We start from the raw sequence: 11,891 nt of genomic DNA on the forward strand, positions 1-11,891 counted from the left end.
CAGCAGATCCTGTCTGATGAGAAAATTTTTTTTGGTGTCGAAGAGCCATTTCTTTTGGAAGCCTGGGACGCGGCGCGTGTTTATGAAAGGGAATATCTTTACCTTCTTTACAATGAGAAAGGCGCGACGGGATACATAATAGCTATACAAATCACCCGTCCGGCGTCGTCTCAAATCTTCATCATCATCTTTCGTTCCCTCTTTTCTTTTGTCCTCGGAAGGACGACTTCTCACCCCACCACGATGCGCCGTCGACTCTTCTGGTTAAAATATAAGAGCTCGACAGACAGGCACCCGCTATTACAACAGGTTCAAAAAGCGCCTAGCAAAGAATCGTTCGTTCGTTCGTTCGTTCGTTCGTTCGACTCTCGCTTACGCGGCGACGTACCCCGGGTCCGTCTCGACCTGCTCGTCGAGGTTGTTGAGGTCCTTCTGGGAGAACCACCCCGCCTTGCCCGCGACGATGCGCACCGGCCCGAGCGCCGCGATGAGAATCGGGAAGAGCATCGCCGCGGGGGAGCCCTTGATCCACCACATCACGCCGAGGCACGCGATCTGCATGTACGTGAACTTCTTAAGCGTGCCGAGGTCGGTCGCGCGGTCGTTGCCCGCGGAGAGCGGGTGCGTCTTCGGCATCTTCTTCGAGTCCGTGATCATGCACATGAACACGCGCTCGATGAACTCGTTGCCCCTCATGGCGGAGAGCCCGAGGTAGAAGAACAGACCGTTGAGGACGCACATCGGAATCTGGCCGAGGATCGGCTTGAGGTAGAGGATCGCGCAGCCGATGAGGATGTTGAGCACGAGCGGGGTCCAGCGGGACTCGATCACGCCGGTGACCTCTTCGCGGCCGGTGGCCTCGTTCACCTTCGTGTCGGAGAGCGACTTGACGTGCGTGATGGAGTGCACGGTGGAGGCGCAGATCCACGGGAGGCCGCAGATGGACGTCGCCGCGGTGATGAGCGAGAGCCAGAACATGTCGAGGTGGTACGCCGCCTTCTTCTTGAGGCCGACGGAGTTGTTCACGAGACGCGTCGTGATGTTCTGGTCCATGTACAGGAGAATCGCGCACGCGGGCGCGGGCGCGAGCGCCGCGAGCTTGACCCAGTTCGGCACCGCGAAGATGTCGATCACCCAGGACCGCGCCGCGGTCGGCGCGAGAGATGCCGGGAGGGACAGCGCGTCGAGGGACAGGCCGTACGTCGCCGTGAGCCAGGACGCGAACGCGCAGCCGACGGCGACGGCGATCGTCGGCGCGAAGTCGGAGACGATGTTACGGATCGCCTCCGGGCCGTACGGCTGACGCTTCAGGCCGGAGAGGAAGAGACCGGCGTAGAGCGTCACGAGCGCGATGAGCGCGGACGACAGCGCGAGCGTGCCGGAGATGGCCGGGTTGAAGAACATGGAGATGATCTTCTTCGCGGACTCGACGCAGAAGATGCACGCGACGAGGCACGCGAACGTCTCGTCCGTGAACTTCGTGAAGAAGCGCACGAGGTTAGACGACGACGTCACCGCGACGAGCATGAGGATCACGGACGTCCAGATCCCGATCCACGCGTACGTACCGAAGAACGGAAGGCCGTACTGCATGCACGTCGTGTAGAGGATCGCCGTGTACGTCACGACGGAACCCGTGGACGCGAGGATGGAGAGCGGCTGACCGCAGCCGATGGCGTAGATGATGCCACCGATGGCCGTGCCGACGATGACCTCGGTCGCGCCGAGCATGCCGTTGGTCGCGCCGGTGAGGACCGCGCCGAAGGCGATCGCGGGCGCGAGCGCCGCGAAGAAGAGGAAGCACACGGACGCCTGCAGATCGGAAGTTTTGGGGTCGCGGCGATCAGTAATTTGATTTTTTTAGGCGTGCACGAACAATTTCGCCTTGTTATCCGGCATTGATAATCCGCTGGACGATTCCCGCGCGCGGCGCGGCGGGACACCGTCCGACCCCCCCTCGCGAGGACGAATCGCGAGGAAACGGGTTCCAGAAAAAACTCCGAGAAGCGCGGGAAGTCCCGAGGCGATACGCGCGCGTATCGACGACGGCTCGTTTTCCCGCGCGCCGGACGCGTGCGTGCGTGGCAATTATGGGTGATCGTTCGGATTAGCGAAGGGGTACGAGAGCGATCGGACGCACCAACGCCTTGCCGTTGAGCCCCTGCTTGAAATCGTCGAGGTACACCGGCGTGCGGCCCGCGATGTCGTCCTTGATGCCCTTGAACGGCGCCTCGATGAGCGGCTCCGCGGCGGCGCGGACGACGACGGACGGCTTCGCGGTCTTGCGAACGGAGAGCTTGACGGAATCGCCGACGACGGGCGCGCCGTAGAGCGTCGTCGCTTTCGCCTTCGCGGAGACGCGAGCGCGGGCGCGGAGCCCGAGGCCGAGGCCGAGCGTGGTGTTCATGGTGACAGCCTGCATTTTGCCGAGTTTACGTGAACGTAAAGTGGCTGCGCGGTGTGAAGTACCCCCGCACGCGCTGGAATCGCGCTCTTGAGCAGATAAGCCAATGAGATTCGCCGATTCATCGGTCTGGATTTCGCACGTCGGAATTTAAACGGCAACGGTTAAACCCAGAATGACGGTTCAACCGACCGCGGTGCCGTGACTAAATTCGCGCGAACAGAACGTTCTGACCGCGCAAAATGCGAGCGGAAGTTTCGTTTGGTTCTCCGCCGGGAAGGTCCGCGACGACGAGCACGGATTCGTACTACCCTCACGGGCGCATCGTCCATCGTCTATTACAACGCTGGCGTCACCCGCGTTAGCGCTACCCTGCCCCGTCGCCGTCCGTCGAGTCCCCTCCGCTCTTCTCCCCGCCGCGTGTCGCTCCTCGTCGCCCGCCGTCACTGGATCGCGCCCGACTGCAACAGCTCCCTCGACAGCGCCTCGTTCCCTTGGAGGAGCTCCTTGAGGTTCGACTCCGTCTCCGCGAGCGCTTTCTGGAGGTAGTCCTTCTGGCCCTCTGATTTCTTAATCTCCTCGTCGCTCGCCCTCGCGATCTCCTCCAGGCCGGTCATGATCGCGGACTTGTCCTCGCGCACGAACGACCTGCCGAACCCTTTGTAGCATCCGACGCCCGCGGGCAGGGGCTCGAGCTCGTGCCTCGTGAGCGCGCTCCTGTGGATGTCTTGCTTCTTCTGCATGATCGTCGTCACGAGCTGCTTGTGCTTCTGCGTGATCTCGACGTACTTCGCCTGGGCGTGAAGGAAGGGTGAGGCGAGAGCGGTCGACGGTCAGATTCGTCCCCGGGGCGGTTCGTTCGTTCGTTCGTCTTGAAAAAGTCAAATACGAATGGAGGAGGGACCGCGCGCGGCGCGGGCGCGACGCCGCGCGGGGACGGACCTGAAGTTCCTGGAACTGCTTCATCGCCTCGGACTGTTCGGACGCCATCTCGCCTGAGTTTACGTACCCCGTGCGCGTGCCCGGCGCGGTCGCGTGTGCGACGCGATCGGCGACTCCAACGACTTCGTTCGCGCGCCGCGCCGCGCCGAACCGCGTTTCGCGTTCTGTTCGTTTTAGAATCTTCCCTCTCGCGCCCGCGCGCCTTTTCGTCGACACACGTCGCCGCGCGCGATCGACCCTGCGCGCGATGTCGACGGCGCTTCGCGCGATCGTCCTCGCGGCGCTCGTCGCTCAAGTCGCCGCGGACTGTCCTAAGGATGTCTTCCAGGCGGTCCCGCCCTCGGTGCGTCTCGCGCGGGCTCGACGCGCGACGACGCGACGGTCGACACTCTCGTCGCTTCGACGAAGTAATTTAATTTCCGCGCGCGCCCCTCGTGCCGTCCCTTCGCGCGCGACAGACGACGACTGACATCGCTTCCGTTCCCTCCCGCGCGCGCTCAGGTCACGATGGACACGATCCCCGACCAGCTCGAGTGGAAAGTCGCCCCGGACAAGGTACGCGCCGCGCTCGCGCGGACGGGATCTCGCCCCCGCGCTCGTGGCTCCATTCTCGGGCTCCCTCCCAGAAACGAATGCCCCGCGCATTCATTCTGACGTCCTCCCCTCTCGCTCACTTCCATCGCATCGCAGACGCGCGTGTTCGCCAAATCCGAGAGCGGGATGGTATACATTGCGAAAGGCGACGGCACCGGTCTGCTGCCGTTCGTGGACGAGACCCCGAACCTGCAAGGGACGTCAGAGGCGGCCGTCCACCCCGACGGGAACTCGAGAAACGTCTTGGAGATCATCTCTCCGTCGGACGCGTCCCCGTTCATCATCCTCCAAGGCTGGGGCTCCTATAACTGGGCTTCCAGAGACATGGGGACGACGTGGATCCAGCCGTGCGAGATCCCCGGGTCGGACAAAGAAAACTGCTTCGCCTCGCCGGTAGGGAACACGGGCTCGCGGATGAGCTCACTGTTTAAGATTAATCCGGAGTTTCCCGAGTACGTCCTCGCGATGACGCTTCGAAGGTCGTGCATGAACGCGGACGCCGCGACCGGGGAGCTGTGCGGTGAGGATCTCATGCACTCGAGCGATTTCGGTAAGACCTGGGTGAATCTCACGACGCTGTCGGACTCGCGCATCGCCGGGTTCGTGGATTTCGACTGGGCGCCCGTGGCGCCCGGGACGCAACTGGACGGCCCGGAGGACCACCCGGGGATACTCGCGACCGTGTACGAGTCGAACCAGGACATGATCGACGGCTTGCAGAAGTCATGGGACTACAACGTGCACTTCGTGTGGTCGCACGACCTGTTCAAGACGGAGCACAACCGAGTGTTGATGTGCGGAAATTCGTTCGAGGTTTTAAACGGCGACATCTACGTCGCGCAGCTCCGCGACTGCGAAAAGTACCATCAGTCCTCCGCGGAGGATAAAGCGAACGCGGACACGTTCCCGGGGACGGAGATCGCGCTGCGTGTGTCCATCGACCGCGGCGGCTCGTTCGCGGAGACGTGCTTCCCCGTCTCCCTCGCGGAGAAGGGGTACACGATCTTCGACTATCGCGAAGACGTCGGCGGGCCGGATTTCATCTCCGTGAATCACGACGAAGAAGACCCGGTGGAGTCGCGCGCGCCGATGGGTAACTTATACAGCAGCGATAAAACGCTCCAGCTCTTTTCGTTATCCATGCGACGCAACGTTCGCTTCGGCGGCAGCGCGGTGGATTTCATCAACGTCGAGGGGATACACGGGATATACATCGCGAACCAGATCGACGGCGGCGCGTTTTCCGACCCCTCCGTCGTCAGCGGTCGCGGCCGCGTCGAAGACTTCGTGCACACGAGGATCACGTACAACGGCGGCGGGTCCTGGCAGTCGATCACGCCGCCGCTGACGGACTCCGAGGGTAAACCGATCCGGTGTCACGCCGTCGGGAACGGCCGGTGCGAGCTGCACTTGCACGGGGAGTCGCACTGGCAGCAAGGGAGCTGGAAGACGAGGCTCGGGTCCGTGTACTCGCAAAAGTCCGCCCCCGGGGTCATCCTCGCGACCGGGAACGTCGGGCAGTACCTCTCCGCGGACGCGAACCTCGTGAACACGTACTTGTCCCGAGACGCGGGGTCGACGTGGGAGGAGATCCTCAAGGGGCCGCACATATACGAGTTCGGGAACCACGGCGGGTTAATCGTCGCCGCGCAGCTCGCGTCCGCGGGACCGACGGACGAAGTGTGGTTCACGCGAGACGAGGGCGCGTGCTGGGAGGGTCCGATCAAGCTGTCGAACAAGATGAGCGTGCACAACATCCGCGTCGCGCCGGACAGCATCGGCGACGTGTTCATCATTCACGGCACGGACTCCGAGGAGAGGGACGGGGACCCGGACGGGGTGATGTACATCCTCGACTTCAACCGCCTCACGGTGTTGGACCCGAAAAATAATATGCAAGCGTCCGCGTTTACGTTTCCGGTGTGCTCGGACTCGGACTACGAGACGTGGTCGCCGAACCCTCCGGGCGCGCCCGGGAAGTGCATCCTCGGCCAGAAGTACTCCCTCGCGCGTCGCAAGCGCGATGTTCGGTGCTTGAACGAGCCAGATTACGAGAAGAAGCACGACGAAGCGACGAAGTGCCCGTGCGACGCGCAGTACGACACCGAGTGTCAATACGGGAGCGAACGCGTCGACGGTTTGGGCGACTGCGTGAAGATGGACGACATCGACGTCGGCAGATGTGCGGTGTTAGAGTGCGTGGAAATTCCGAGCTCGAATTTGAGGGCGATCGCGGGGACGCAGTGCGAGGGCGACATGGGGGACATGGACCCGGACTTGGGGCAGATCAGGCAAGTCGGGTGCGACGCGAAAAAAAGCGGCGGCGGACATCCGATTTTGACGTTTTTCATCGTGATGTTCTTCATCGTCCTCGCGCTCGGCGGCGCGTGGTACGCGCACATGAAGTACGACCTGAGCACGTTCGTCCCGGAGCGGGTCAAGGACGCGTTCGAGGGTATCCTGGAGAAGATCAGAGAGCTCACGGGACGGAGCAGCCGCCCGGCGGGGTACTTCGAACCTCTCGGGGATTTCGACGGCGACGAAATTTAATTCGCTCGCGCCGCGCCGCGCGAGAACAAAAAGACGGACAGCGTACTGTACGAAGATACTTTGAATACTCTGAAGACTCAACAAGAAGACTAATGCGCTACCAACACGACTACGCCCGACGATCATCGTCCTCTCGGCAACCTACCCCCCTCCCTCGTCCACGAACGGCGTCGTCTTTTCGATCAACCGCCTCGCGACGGCGGCGTATAACCTCCCCGCCGCGCTCTCCGGGTCCGACACCGCGATCGGCCTCCCCTCGTCCGACCTCTCGCGAATGCGCTGATCCAACGGGACCTCGGCTAAGAGCTCGACGCCCATCGCCTCCGCGGTGTGCTTCACCCCGCCTTTCCCGAAGATGTACGCTCGAGCGGACGCGTCGTCTTCGGACCCGGGCGGCGCGTAGTAACTCATGTTCTCCACGAAACCGAGTATCGGCGTGTTCACCTTCGAATACATGTTCACCCCGCGTCGCGCGTCCGCGAGCGCGATCTCCTGCGGCGTGGACACGATCACCGCGCCGGTTAAAGGCAGCCGCTGCGAGATGCTGATCTGCGCGTCCCCGGTCCCGGGGGGCATGTCCACGAACAGGACGTCGAGCGGATGCCATTTCGTCTCCCTGATCATCTTCCCGAGAGCGCCCATGACCATCGGCCCTCGCCACACCGCGGCGCTCTGCTCCGCGATCAGAAACCCCATGGACATGCACTTCACGCCGTAGTTCTCCAGCGGGAGCATCCTGTTCTCTTTGTCGATCGCCGGCGTCCCTGAAGACGCGAGGTTCATGAGTATGGGCACCGAGGGACCGAAGACGTCCGCGTCTAGGATGCCGACGCGCAGGCCCAACGACGACGCCGCCGCGCACGCGAGGTTGACCGCGGTCGTGGACTTCCCGACGCCGCCTTTGCCGGACGCGACGGCGATTATGCGCTGCACGCCTGTGTTCGCGTCAGAGAGAGGGGATGGGACGTCAGCGGGGGGTCGACGGTCGGGCGCCGGTCGATCGAACGATCGATGGATCGGCGTGGACGGACGCGAAGGCACCGAGCGCACCCTCGAGGCTGTCGGGCACGGGAGGGTGCTTGAAACCCCCGGGCGGCGCCGGCGTCCCCGGACCGTTCACCGCCTTCGCGGCGAACCCGCGCGCGAGCGACGCCAGGCGCTTCAGACCCCCCATCTCTCGTGGGGGCGCGGCGTCGCAATGAGAACGTCGCGACGACTCTGATGAAAGCGACGCGTCTAATAACATTACAACACGACTTCGATGTTCACGCGCGGGAGCTCCCCGCCGTCCCCACCGAACAGCTGATCGCTCAGCGCGGCGACGGACTCCTCCACCGCGGCCTCGAACAGCGCCTTGCGTTCGGCGAGCGACAGCAGACGCACCGTCCGCCCCGCCGCGCGCAGCGCGTCCGACACCGTCCCCGCGCTCCCGGGCGTCCCGGGATCCCCGCTCGTCCCCGTCCCCGTCCCCGTCTCCCCGTCCTCCTCCTCCTCCTCCTCCTCCTCCTCCTCCTCCTTCCCCGCCGCCCACCCGGCGTCCTCCGTCGGCGCGCGCGGTCCCCCTCCCTCGACGTCCACGGATAACCGACGCGGGGAGAGCCGCGAGGTTGGCGACGCCGACGCGCGCGGCGAGGGAAGCGGCGGAAATCGCGCGGCGCCGACGCTCGTCCTCGGCGACCGCGGCGACGACGCGACGTACGCGTCGATCGCGGACCGCGCGGACGCTTCCATCGTTTCCATTCCCGTGGACACCCACCTGGTGCGCTCGCTCGCGGTCCTCCCCTTCCCCTTCCCCGCCGCCGCGTCCGCCGCCTCGGGGGGGCTCTTCCCGCGCAGATCCCAGCCCTCGGTCCGCTCCAACCGCGGCGACGGCGGCGCGATGACGTCCAGCATCGCCCTCGCGCTGTCCGGGCACCCGCGCGGGCTCACCCCGAGCTCGATGATCGACGAGCGGTCTTTGAACGCGTAACCGCCGTCGCCGCGCGCGGTCCCGCCGCCCGCGAGTCGATCGAACGGGGTTTTACGATGGGCGTCGAACACGGAGGTGGTCGCGGTGACGCGGCATCCTTTCGGCGTGCCGACGCCGCGGACGACGTCCTCGTCCGGGCCGCCGTCGTACGGCTTCCCCCAGTTCGTGATGATTTCCCTCTTGCGTCGCGTCGCGTCGCCGATGACGCGCGAGCGCGTCACGCCGGTGCCGCACACGGAGTGCCTGCGCGCGCCGGTCACGGTGTGCGATCGCTCGTTCCTCGCGACCGCGGCGTCGCGCAGGTCCAGGCGGCGGATGAATCGCTCGAGGTTCTGCAACCGGAGCGCTTCCTCGACCGCGCCTCGAGCGGTGTCGCCGTACGCGTCCGCTTGCGCGGCGACCGCGGGGAACACGTCGCATGGGTCGGGGATCTCCAGGCGCGCAAGACCCGCGCGCGGGGTCGCGAACGCGCTCGCCTCGTCGCTCGCGTTCCCGCGTTTCGAGGACGGCGACCGCGCGCGATCGTCCTCGAACGCGTCGCGCGCGTTTCGATCGAAGCCCGCCTCGCGCGTCGCGAAGGCGTCCGCGACGGTCGCCATCTTATTCCGAACGCGAACCCGCGTGAATCTCCCCGACGACGAGAGGAGGCGTCGGCGAGAGTGACCGCGACCGTCTGGCAATTGGTCTGCTAAATTGTGGTTCGGCAGGATTTTTCGGACAAGACAATACTCGCGCCGTGGGAGCAGCTGCGCCGGCGCGTCGCGTTCAACTACGTACTCTCGCGTCGCGTCATCACACGCATTCAAAAGATCTCTACTAGCGTACTACACAGAACACCCTCTCACCACCTTCCGTCGTTAAAACCGCTCGGACAACCGCGCGGTGATGCTCCGCAGCTTGGAGTACACCTTCCCCGGCGGCGAACCGAGGATGAGGTTACACAACGCGTCGCGCGCGATTTTAATGTTTTGGAAGCTGCCTAAGATCCGTATGTGCTGGTCCGCGATCACGATGCGCGTCCGCGTCGCGTTCTCGATGGTGAACTTCGTCTTTCCTGACTTACCCGCGAGTCGCCCGATGCCTCTGGACATGTGCTCGCCTTTCAACGTCTGCTTCACGTCTTTCACCTCGAAGCACTCGAGGTACAAGTCGTCGAGCCGAAGCAACGCGACCGCGTCTTGGACTTCGAACCCGAGCAAGAACGCTTGCACGAAGTCCGCGGATTTTTGTAACGCGCCGTCGTCTTCCGTTTCTTTCGTCGTCTTCAGCTCCACCTTCTTCGCCTTCAAGTTCATGCGCATGTCGATCTTCATCTTCTTCGTCACCGGCTCGTACAGCGCCATCCAGTTTTCCTTCAGAGGCGTGAATCGGTTCGACGGGACGTTCACCTTCCTGTACTCCGCCTTCTTCCCGGAGAGCTCCGCGACGCCGAGGGGCGCGAACACGGGGCGCAGAGGGTCGTCCGGCATCTCCGTCTCCTCGCCGGTCTCCGTGTTTACCATCGCGTCGCCCTTCCCTTCGGTGTGTTTCGTGACTTTCCCCATGACGACGGCTGGGCGTGATTCGCTCGCTGCGCGCGTTGCGGCGGCGGTGGAATCTCCCCCACGACGCGGACGGAACGTTCTCGCCGTGCGAAGCGACGGTCGCGGCTGACGCGCGCGCGCGAGGACGACCGCGGACGCGGTGTGCGAGCGTAGCGCGGGCGTGGAACGCGGCCGCGCTCTCGTGGACGCCGCCGTGCGCCGTCGAGTGCGCGCCGTCGGCCGCAATCTCGCCGAGACGGGGTCCTCGGTCGGTCGAAATCGGCGCCGAAGGGCGCCGCGCCGCGGGAAGGGCACTTGAGGTCCTCTCGTTCGCGTTCGCCAACTGTCCCACTCGCGCGGGCGCGTCGGGGAGCAGCCCACGCGCGTTCACGATGGCGGCCGCGGGCGTGACGCCGATGGCGAAGTACAAGCTCGTCTTCCTCGGGGTGCGCGCGCGTCGACCGAGACCGACGACGTCCCTCGCGCGCGCGCGCGGTCCACGCCTCGTGCGCTCCGCCGCTTCGTCCGTCAGATCCGCCCGTTCGCGCGCGTTCGAAAATGAAGTCAGCGCGTCGCGCGCCGACCGCTCCCATTCCCGCGCGACCGTCGACCTGCCCTCTTGATGACCCCCACCGCGCCTCCTCCGTCGCCCCAACCGACGCCATCGCCGCAGGACCAATCCGTGGGGAAGACGAGCGTGATATCTCGCTTCATGTACGACAAGTTCGACAACTCGTACCAGGCGACGATCGGCATCGACTTTCTCTCCAAGACGATGTACCTCGAGGACCGGACCGTCCGCCTGCAGCTGTGGGACACCGCGGGCCAGGAGCGCTTCCGGAGCTTGATCCCCTCGTACATTCGCGACTCCTCCGTCGCGGTCGTCGTGTACGACGTCTCCAGCCGCGCGTCGTTCCTAAACTGCGCGAGGTGGATCGACGAGGTGCGAACCGAACGCGGAAGCGACGTGATCATCGTCCTCGTCGGGAACAAGACCGACCTCGTGGAGCGCAGAGAGGTGAGCGTGGAGGAGGGCGATGCGCGGGCGAGGGAGCACGGAGTGATGTTCATCGAGTGCAGCGCGAAGGCGGGGTTTAACGTGAAGGCGTTGTTCAGGAAGATCGCCGCGGCGTTGCCGGGGGCGGAGGCGGGCGTCGGCGCGGGGGGGGGGGCCGCCGCGAGGGCCAAGGCGGAGGATCAGCTCGTGGACGTGAAGCTCACGTCGCAGCCGGTGGCGTCGAGCGCTGGGTCATCGTGCGCGTGTTGATTGACGCGTCGTGTTAGCGGTCCGGAAGAGCGGGAGCGAGGGGGGCGTTGTGTTGTGAGGATGGTATTCGCGCTCGCGTCGTCGGTTTTCTCTCCTTCTCTCTTCTTTCTGTTCTGTTCGTTCTCTCGGTCGCCGAGTCGCGCGAGCTCAGCTGATACGGGATACCACGACGCGCCTCGGTCTCAGCCCTCGCGCGATATCACCGGTCGTATCAGCGGATGCATCTGCGACGCGTACACGATCGCCCACATGAGCCAGCAGCAAAACACGGACGCGGCGAATAACACGTGTTTCAGCCTGTTGGACGGCGGAGAGAGAGACGAGTTGTCGGCGCGCGAGAGAGGGAGGGAGAGGCGCGCGCGCGACGCGCGCACCCTCGGTCGTGCGCCCTCCACCGAGCGTTCACGAACAGCGCGAACGCCGCCTCGAGCGCCAAGAAGAGCACCGTCCCCAACGCGAGTCCCATCGCGTCGGTCTCGACACCGCCGCCCACCGCGCGCGCGACGGCGCGACTGCAGTTAGCGGTGCGACGGTCGGTTCTGGCTTTTTTCACTTTACCGAAAACAACGACGTTCGGTATCGGACGACGTGACGAGGACCGCGGCGGCGGCGCGCGCTCTCCCCACTCCTCCCCGCGCGAGA

General features: G+C 64.7%; 8 protein-coding genes across 8 annotated transcripts; 2 read left to right on the forward strand and 6 right to left on the reverse strand.

The window, feature by feature from the left end:
- Positions 1 to 84: 84 nt before the first annotated feature.
- Positions 85 to 2,456, reverse strand: AE_1 (anion exchanger family). The gene is made up of 2 exons (XM_003058126.1): positions 2,141 to 2,456; positions 85 to 1,812 (listed from the first exon to the last, which is right to left on the reverse strand). The coding sequence occupies exons 1-2, from the start codon at positions 2,420 to 2,422 to the stop codon at positions 373 to 375; spliced, it is 1,722 nt and encodes a 573-aa protein (XP_003058172.1). The 5' UTR covers positions 2,423 to 2,456; the 3' UTR covers positions 85 to 372.
- Positions 2,457 to 2,706: 250 nt separating this feature from the next.
- MICPUCDRAFT_49550 (uncharacterized protein) lies at positions 2,707 to 3,408 on the reverse strand. Its single transcript, XM_003058127.1, has 2 exons — positions 3,347 to 3,408; positions 2,707 to 3,198 (listed from the first exon to the last, which is right to left on the reverse strand). The coding sequence occupies exons 1-2, from the start codon at positions 3,392 to 3,394 to the stop codon at positions 2,848 to 2,850; spliced, it is 399 nt and encodes a 132-aa protein (XP_003058173.1). The 5' UTR covers positions 3,395 to 3,408; the 3' UTR covers positions 2,707 to 2,847.
- A 169-nt stretch (positions 3,409 to 3,577) lies between these two features.
- MICPUCDRAFT_47082 (uncharacterized protein) lies at positions 3,578 to 6,490 on the forward strand (the record flags this gene model as incomplete). Its single annotated transcript, XM_003057759.1, has 3 exons — positions 3,578 to 3,689; positions 3,848 to 3,901; positions 4,037 to 6,490. Exons 1-3 carry the CDS (start codon positions 3,594 to 3,596, stop codon positions 6,488 to 6,490), a joined length of 2,604 nt encoding a protein of 867 aa, XP_003057805.1. The 5' UTR covers positions 3,578 to 3,593.
- Positions 6,491 to 6,631: 141 nt separating this feature from the next.
- On the reverse strand, positions 6,632 to 7,664 carry MICPUCDRAFT_57387 (uncharacterized protein; the record flags this gene model as incomplete). The annotated part of the gene is made up of 2 exons (XM_003058128.1): positions 6,632 to 7,425; positions 7,532 to 7,664. The coding sequence occupies 2 exons, from the start codon at positions 7,662 to 7,664 to the stop codon at positions 6,632 to 6,634; spliced, it is 927 nt and encodes a 308-aa protein (XP_003058174.1).
- A 71-nt stretch (positions 7,665 to 7,735) lies between these two features.
- On the reverse strand, positions 7,736 to 9,058 carry MICPUCDRAFT_57388 (uncharacterized protein; the record flags this gene model as incomplete). The annotated part of the gene is made up of 1 exon (XM_003058129.1): positions 7,736 to 9,058. The coding sequence occupies one exon, from the start codon at positions 9,056 to 9,058 to the stop codon at positions 7,736 to 7,738; it is 1,323 nt and encodes a 440-aa protein (XP_003058175.1).
- A 258-nt stretch (positions 9,059 to 9,316) lies between these two features.
- On the reverse strand, positions 9,317 to 9,928 carry MICPUCDRAFT_16093 (uncharacterized protein; the record flags this gene model as incomplete). The annotated part of the gene is made up of 1 exon (XM_003058130.1): positions 9,317 to 9,928. The coding sequence occupies one exon, from the start codon at positions 9,926 to 9,928 to the stop codon at positions 9,317 to 9,319; it is 612 nt and encodes a 203-aa protein (XP_003058176.1).
- A 446-nt stretch (positions 9,929 to 10,374) lies between these two features.
- MICPUCDRAFT_33050 (uncharacterized protein) lies at positions 10,375 to 11,249 on the forward strand (the record flags this gene model as incomplete). Its single annotated transcript, XM_003057760.1, has 2 exons — positions 10,375 to 10,428; positions 10,656 to 11,249. 2 exons carry the CDS (start codon positions 10,375 to 10,377, stop codon positions 11,247 to 11,249), a joined length of 648 nt encoding a protein of 215 aa, XP_003057806.1.
- Positions 11,250 to 11,431: 182 nt separating this feature from the next.
- MICPUCDRAFT_57391 (H+-or Na+-translocating f-type, v-type and A-type ATPase superfamily) lies at positions 11,432 to 11,715 on the reverse strand (the record flags this gene model as incomplete). The annotated part of the gene is made up of 2 exons (XM_003058131.1): positions 11,432 to 11,546; positions 11,624 to 11,715. The coding sequence occupies 2 exons, from the start codon at positions 11,713 to 11,715 to the stop codon at positions 11,432 to 11,434; spliced, it is 207 nt and encodes a 68-aa protein (XP_003058177.1).
- Between the last annotated feature and the right edge of the window lie 176 nt (positions 11,716 to 11,891).

Source organism: Micromonas pusilla (genome assembly GCF_000151265.4).
Source record: "Micromonas pusilla CCMP1545 genomic scaffold MICPUCscaffold_4, whole genome shotgun sequence".
Classification (NCBI taxonomy): Eukaryota; Viridiplantae; Chlorophyta; class Mamiellophyceae; order Mamiellales; family Mamiellaceae; genus Micromonas; species Micromonas pusilla.

Coding starts and splice junctions, on each gene's coding strand:
- AE_1 (XM_003058126.1), bottom strand. CDS start 2,422: ATGCAGGCTGTCACCATGAACACCACGCTCGGCCTCGGCCTCGGGCTC. Junction 1,813..2,140: donor GGCTCAACGGCAAGGCGTTG/GTGCGTCCGATC, acceptor TCCGATCTGCAG/GCGTCCGTGTGCTTCCTCTT.
- MICPUCDRAFT_49550 (XM_003058127.1), bottom strand. CDS start 3,394: ATGGCGTCCGAACAGTCCGAGGCGATGAAGCAGTTCCAGGAACTTCAG. Junction 3,199..3,346: donor AGCAGTTCCAGGAACTTCAG/GTCCGTCCCCGC, acceptor CTTCACGCCCAG/GCGAAGTACGTCGAGATCAC.